The following is a 7,793-nucleotide window of genomic DNA, read 5'->3' as shown; positions in this document are numbered from 1 at the left end:
TCTGACCTGCGATTCTAAATCGTAAGAGGTCGCAGACATGTCTTACATTGTCGTACCACCAGTAAAGCATGGACGCACTACCAGTCGTGCATGATCGCGGGTCAAGTAGTCGCACGATTGGTCGTGCTAGTGGTCCTGCCACCTGACGATTGTTGGTGCCACCTGTCGTTCAACCTCACGATCGGTAGTGCGAGCGTTCGCAGGTCGCCACGATTGATTGTCCGAGCGGTCGCAAGTCGCCACGATTGACCGTACGATTAGTCGCTGATCGCCACCACTATTCTCACTTTTACATACGATTGATCTTGCGATCGATCTTCTCCAATCGTTGGTGATCGCACAACCACGCGGACCACCAATCATAAAATGACCCCGAAGACCAATCGCTGTTTGCGATCGCAAATGGAGAGCGTAGCAAACATTGACGATTGGTCGTACCTCGGCCAGATTGCCATCAATCGCACGATCCAGAAATCGTACGATCCAGTGTGACTGAGGCCTAACGTGTTTATACATGTTGATTTACAGTGCATTATATTGCAACTAACGTGTTTATACAATATACATGCTGATTTACAGTGCATTATATTGCAACTAACGTGTTTATGCATGCTGATTTACAGTGCATTATATTGCAACTGAAGTGTTTATACGTGCTGATTTACAGTGCATTATATTGCAACTAACGTGTTTATACATGCTGATTTACAGTGCATTATATTGCAACTAAAGTGTTTATACATGCTGATTTACAGTGCATTTTTTGCAACGAACGTGTTCATCCATGCTGATTTACAGTGCATTATATTGCAACTAAAGAGTTTATACATGCTGATTTACAGTGCATTATATTGCAACTAGCGTGTTTATACGTGCTGATTTACAGTGCATTACATTGCATCTAACGTATTTATGCATGCTAATTTGCAGTGCATTATATTGCATCTAAAGTGTTTATACGTGCTGATTTACAGTGCATTATATTGCAACTAAAGTGTTTATGCATGCTTATTTACAGTGCATTATATTGCAACTAAAGTGTTTGTACATGCTGATTTACAATGCATTATATTGCAACTAAAGTGTTTATACATGCTGATTTACAGTGCATTATATTGCAACTAAAGTGTTTATACGTGCTGATTTACAGTGCATTATATTGCAACTAACGTGTTTATACATGGTGATTTACAGTGCATTATATTGCAACTAAAGAGTTTATACATGCTGATTTACAGTGCATTATATTGCAACTAGCGTGTTTATACGTGCTGATTTACAGTGCATTACATTGCATCTAACGTATTTATGCATGCTGATTTGCAGTGCATTATATTGCAACGAAAGTGTTTATACGTGCTGATTTACAGTGCATTATATTGCAACTAAAGTGTTTATGCATGCTTATTTACAGTGCATTATATTGCAACTAAAGTGTTTGTACATGCTGATTTACAATGCATTATATTGCAACTAAAGTGTTTATACATGCTGATTTACAGTGCATTATATTGCAACTAAAGTGTTTATACGTGCTGATTTACAGTGCATTATATTGCAACTAACGTGTTTATACATGGTGATTTACAATGCATTATATTGCAACTAAAGTGTTTATACGTGCTGATTTACAGTGCATTTTTTGCAACTAACGTGTTCATCCGTGCTGATTTACAGTGCATTATATTGCAACAAAAGTGTTTATACATGCTGATTTACAGTGCATTATATTGCAACTAACGTGTTTATACGTGCTGATTTACAGTGCATTATATTGCAACTAACGTGTTTGTACGTGCTGATTTACAGTGCATTATATTGCAACTGGCGAGTTCATGCAAGCTAAACTACAGTGCATTACAGTGTAACGAATGTGTTCATACAAGCGGAAGTACAGTGCATTACAGTGCAACAAGTGTGTTCACACAAGCGAAAGTACAGTGCATTACAGTGCAACGTATGTGTTCATACAAGCGGAAGTACAGTGCATTATAGTGCAACAAATGTGTACTTACAAGCAAAACTACAGTGCAGTACAGTGCAACAAACGTGTTCATAGAAGCGAAAGTACAGTGCATTACAGTGCAACAGTTGGGTGATACTGAGATTTGCAAACAAACGAATGATAATGACGCGGTGCTAACCGACAGCACTGCAGACACTTTTACTGTATAGACGATATAGTGTTGACGAAGTACAGTACTGCATACAACTATTACCATTTACAGCGTTGGGAAAATACCGATGTCATGTACAATTTTGCAGCACAGAAACGCTTTTGTCTCGTACAGGTTTGCAGTACAGTGCTGGAAAAAAGCCAATTGGCGTGTACAGTAGTGCAGTACAGTGTCGGATGACCCGAGTGTGACGGTGCTACAAAAGAGCTTTGTGGGACAATTTGGCGGGACGTCGTTGTAAAACGGATCGCAACATGTATGTACGTCCTGGTCCTTGGCACGCGGACGCAGGAGCCGCGCACGCAGAGGGCACGCGGACGCGCGTTTCTGTGCACCGTCGTCCGTCGCCCCCCCTCCTCTCCTCGTGCGGAGTGCGGACGGGGCTCCGTGCCGCGACTCGTGCTGCGCGTTGCCATGAGCGCGCACGTGGCAGGTGGGGCGCGTGCCCGGCCGCCGCGCGCGCGCGCTCCGCGGTGCCGCGCCTCGCTGCCCCCGCATAATGGAGCCATTGTCCGGCGCCCCGCGGGCCGGTCTTCGCCTCCGTGGCCCAAACACCGTCCCCCCCCGAGACCCCATTCCTTTCCATGTTGCATTGTTCGCTCCCGAGCCGTCTGTCCCTCCCACCCTTAACTTCCATAATCTTTGAGCCCTGTTGCTATCCAGTTCCCTTTGCTCCCCATTTAACCAGGCACGATCATTTCTCAGCACTAATTCCATCTTGATTTTTTCCATCCTGGAATACGAAATGTGGGAAATCTGGACAATCATGGATTTTTGCCATTTTTATTGTTAATCGGAGATGCAATGTTAGGAAGTGAAGTGAAAGGGCTATAATGGGCTACCTGGTGCACGTGCGACCATCATGGGCTTTCATTGCGCTTCACAACATTATGGTCTCACTAGACCCTTTGATAAGCAAATTCGGTGTCCGACGGCTGCGTCGCTGCTCATGAGGACGATGTTTCTCCTGGTTCAGAGGTATTTATCGCAGCATGTAATATACATCAATGGTGCCCTTAAACGGTGCGTGTGAGTCATAAACATCAAGTGTTGCAAAAATGCTCAACAAACGTCTCAACGATTCGGGACTACACCAGGTGCCACCTGTGCGCGTGGACCGCATCACAGCACCGAAGGCGAATTCCCCACGTGCTCGGGATTTCTTCTGCGGTCACGCGGGAGCAGCTGTTTCCACAGCGGGCACCAGGAGCCTGGTATGATACGATACGAGCTTCTCGTGATCGCGGACCTCGGAGACCCTTCCTGGGACACTAAGACCGAGGGTGCGTCCTTTTCGTCCATTCAGTCCGTGCACGCACCGTGAGCAAACTCCACATATCCCGCGGGGTTTCCCCCCACCGCTCGATCGACTGATCGGAAAGGGGGCGGGGGGGAGTGGAAAGGGGGCGGGGAGGAGTGGAAAGGGGGCGTGTCCGTTTCCTATATAAACCTCGTGAAGGATTTGCTCCGCACTACGAACATGAGCTGCACCGTTCAGCATTCGCGCGTGTTCAACGCTAACGATCGACCTCTCGTCGCTCCCGATTACCAAGTCGCCATGACTTTGGAGGACTTTGTCGGTAACGATGTCGGCACGGGTCAGAAATTGGCCGGACAGGCGCTCGAAGAGTTGCTGCTGGAAGCGCAGAAGCAGGGCGCTGCAACCCTGGGAGTTTACGAAGCGGCCAAACTGCTCAATGTGTAAGTTCCGCGTCGTCGCTCCATCGCTCGATCCCCAATTGTAACTCCTCATCGGTGCTTTTTCTGTACTTTTTTTGCGCCCGTACTAAACACGTGTTGGTGCGTTTCCCCGCAGGGACCCGGACAGCGTCCTGTTGTGCGTCCTGGCCGCGGACGAGGAGGACGAGGCGGATCTCGCTCTGCAGATCCATTTCACCCTCATCCAGGCTTTCTGCTGCGAGAACGAGATCGCCGTGCTGCGCCTGGGCGGCGTGCAGCGCCTCGCCGAGCTCCTCGGAGACACGAACGCCCCCGACGAGCCCCGCGACCTGCACTGCGTGCTGCTGAGCGGCGGCCGCGGAGCGACGCACCTGCTGCAACCGCCTCTGCACCGCCTCACCGCTTTCTGCGCGGAAAGCCGCGGCCGCGACCAGTGGGTTCCCTTCATCAGCCTCCCGCAGCGCTGAGCCCGAGCCGCGGTGGCCCCGGTGCGCGGGGTGTTCATTCGGTCCAGAGAAGTGAGCGGTGGTTGCACCGCGGGAGAAGTACAAGGTGCGTGGTGACGTCACCGGCGCCGTGATGACGTCCGGCACCGCTCCGAGAGCCCCGAGGTCGTGGAATTCGGCCTGCTCTGCTCCACCGGGCAGAGAGGAAGAGGAGAAGGAGAAAGGAGAAATCTGTGGGGGATTCCTATAAGATACCACAGCCTGGAAAACCCGCCCGAGGAATTTTCACCTTAATTCCGGATAGCGTGACTTGGTTCGACGTAATATGGAGACCATGAGCCGTGGGTTCCGAGTACGACCTCTCACATGACCTTTTGCGAAAATGTCACCTTCACAGCCAAACGGACTTTCGGGAAGATTTACCAGCTTTGGGGACGTCCCGTACCCTCCACGTCCGTGTTACCTGTGATGCACGTGTTGAATGCTTGCATTACCTGCGTTGCGTGGAATTTGTGCACCTGAGTGCCGCTGATGAAATTCTTTTAATAAACGTTCAAAATGAGCGAACTGCTTGTTGTAATTATTTGTTTATTTATTTATTTATTTATTTATCTAATTTTGTATTGTGACGTCAGTAGAACCAGACAGACTCGTTCCAAGGGGTGTGGGCTGCAGGTGTAGAGGAGAGGCAGGTGAGTCGGGATGTGATTCACGAGTATCGAATCCTCAATGAGTACCTATTCTTGGCTCAATGAGCACAGGTTTCCATCTTGGGAATGCAGCACGCCCTCAGATGGAGCAAAACTATGTACAGGAATGTATTTTCCATTGGCACGCTGATGAATGTAAAGGGCAATTTCCGGAAGGGAAAACAAGTTATTTTGATTCTTCTTCTTCTTCTTCTATATGCAGCGCAGGGCTCCAAGGTGGCGTGCCATTGTCTGTGCTGCTGATGCAGCGCCCTCTGTAGGTGAGGGAAGGAATTTGTTGAAATCCCGAGTGAATCAGATGGTCAGGTGGTGTTACCTACACGAGTCTGCAAGGTGTTAACCTGGCTATGGCTTTAGATTCCTTGAGGTCAAAATCTCTTGAAAAGTCTTTTGGATTCCGGACATTTTTTTTTCCCCACAAGCACATAGGTGCGCTTATGGACCACCTGGATTGTCATTGTGACGACCCCGATTGGCTACATGATCATAACCCCCATGTTAGTATTGGCTACAGATATTGGGTTCACATAAACTGGTCATGGTCTATCTGAAACCCTGACGTTGCAATGCAGAATGAAGACCTGAAGATGTCTGTAGCTTGGCCAGAAATGAACCATTGCAGAAGGACCCGCAAAAGGCCATTACGGACCCCCGGACCCCCTGGTTGCTATAGGTGAGGATCACGACCACCGAGGAATCTGATCATCTCGAGGGTTGAGCGGCAGAGTATAAAGGACTGCACTCTGAGTGTCTGAGTCTCTGGGTCTCTGCAAGTCTGAGTCTCTGTGTGTTTCAGTCTCTGTGTCTCTGTGTCTGAGTGTTTGAGTGTCTCAGTGTCTGAGTTTCTAAGTCTCTCAGTGTCTGAACGTCTGAGTCTCTGAGTCTATGAGTGTTTGAGGTTCTGAGTGTTTGAGTGTCTGAGTCTCTGAGTGTTTGGATCTCTGCATGTATGAGTGTCCGAGTGTCTGAGTTTCTAAGTCTCTCAGTGTTTGAGTTTCTGAGTGTATGAGTGTCTTCGTGTCTCAGTGTCTGAGTTTCTAAGTCTCTCAGTGCCTGAACGTCTGAGTCTCTGAGTCTGAGTCCTGGCTGTCCTTGCAATGATTTAAAAAGCAAGTTAAGGGAACGATTCCTTTGCCCCTAACACATGGTTCAGCCTTCGCTGTGCTGTCTGCGCAAGGTGGGTCCATTGACCGTGCAAAGCTGTTTCACTAAACCCTCTTCCAGCAGGACTTTTCAGGCCAAGCAGCCGCAGCACAATGCATCCTGATTGGGGTCGCACCGCCCCCAAGCCCCCCTCCCCATCCTCCATTATCGTATTTGCAAAGGCGCAGGCGGTGGAATCACAGCTGCTGCACCCCAAACCCTCCCCACCCTCCTCTCTCCACCTTTCCCTCTTTTACATCCACGTCTACCCCAACTCTCGCTCAATTGATTGCATTTCGCAACCTCTTTACTCGCTAATGCCCCCCTCCGTCTTCACGGTTTGAGGTCCCTCGTGCCCTCACCATCCCACACCCGCCATCACATAATTGGGTTAGGGTGAGCAGTTAAACTTATTACTTTGCTTCCGTGTGCAGCCAGCCGGACAAGGCACCACGATTGTGGTTCGGTGCTGCACCCTCACCCCCCCCCCCCCCCCCTTTGGGGGAATCTCTACACCTACAGTGAGTGAGGTGGGATTTACATAGTAATAAAGCACGTGATGCAGCCAGGTGAACGGGAAAGCTGAATTCACGGGAACATGGCAGAGCTTTTATAATCCAAGCTCATATGGGTATCTGATTGGGTAAAGAGGATTTACCCATCCTCTTACACTCACCAAATTGCATTCATTTAGACTTTAGAGCCGAATTGCACCGCGGAAGGGAACGAGTAACACCATCTTGATTATAAAGTAATAATTTATTCAAGACGTACCAAAATAGAAATGAAACAGGTAGATACATTCAAAGTACACCGTCCCCATGCCAAATAGATAAATAAATAAATAACAAATCCTCTCAAGGCGTGGCATTGCCCAGGATGACGTCATTCAGCGCCTGGAGATGGCATCGTAAAGGAGCGGTGTACAATGACGTAGACAAATAAATAATCCGTATCTATATATATACCAATAGAGATGTAAATAAAATAGCGTGAACGGAGTAACGTCGTAAACAAAGCACATATAATGCTGAATGATACCTCATCTGAGTGTTTGCGTGTTTGAGTCTCTGAGTGTCTGAGTCTCTCAGTGTCTGAGTCTCTGCGTGTCTGAGTGTCTGGGTGTTGGAGTGTTTGAGTCTCTGGGTGTTTGAGTCTCCGAATGGCTGAGTGTCTGCGTATCTGAGTGTCTGAGTCTCTGAGTGTCTGAGTCTCTGCGTGTCTGAGTCTCTCAGTGTCTGAGTCTCTGAGTATCTGAGTGTCTGAGTCTCTGAGTGTCAGAGTCTCTCAGTGTCTGAGTCTCTGCGTGTCTGAGTGTCTGAGTCTCTCAGTGTCTGAGTTTCTGAGTCTCTGAGTCTTTGAGTCTCTCTGTGTCTGAGTGAGTCTCTGAGTGTCCGAGTCCCTGAGTTTCTGAGTGTCTGAGTCTCTGACTTGAGTGGCCTTCTAGTGGCCTTCTTCTACACCGAGTGCCCTTCTAGTCTTAGCATTCTGTCCAGCTCTTGGGTCCGGACAGTCCAGGCAGAGATCCACAAAAATCGATGTTCACGCAATTTTGAGTTATGTGCACGTTTGTTATGCACATAAGTGGTGTATTTGGTCAGAGTTGCTGGTTCACACATCTACATGAAGTTTAAAAA

At 48.3% G+C, this 7,793-nt stretch overlaps 1 protein-coding gene across 1 annotated transcript; it reads left to right on the top strand.

The window, feature by feature from the left end:
- Positions 1-3,398: 3,398 nt before the first annotated feature.
- On the top strand, positions 3,399-4,866 carry LOC137428255 (growth arrest and DNA damage-inducible protein GADD45 gamma). The gene is made up of 2 exons (XM_068118190.2): positions 3,399-3,878; positions 3,994-4,866. The coding sequence occupies exons 1-2, from the start codon at positions 3,658-3,660 to the stop codon at positions 4,322-4,324; spliced, it is 552 nt and encodes a 183-aa protein (XP_067974291.1). The 5' UTR covers positions 3,399-3,657; the 3' UTR covers positions 4,325-4,866.
- The last annotated feature ends 2,927 nt before the right edge of the window (positions 4,867-7,793 follow it).

Source organism: Myxine glutinosa, chromosome 1 (assembly GCF_964187855.1).
Source record: "Myxine glutinosa chromosome 1, kmMyxGlut1.1, whole genome shotgun sequence".
In the NCBI taxonomy this organism is placed as follows: domain Eukaryota; kingdom Metazoa; phylum Chordata; class Myxini; order Myxiniformes; family Myxinidae; genus Myxine; species Myxine glutinosa.
This window is presented reverse-complemented; position numbering and strand designations above follow the sequence as displayed.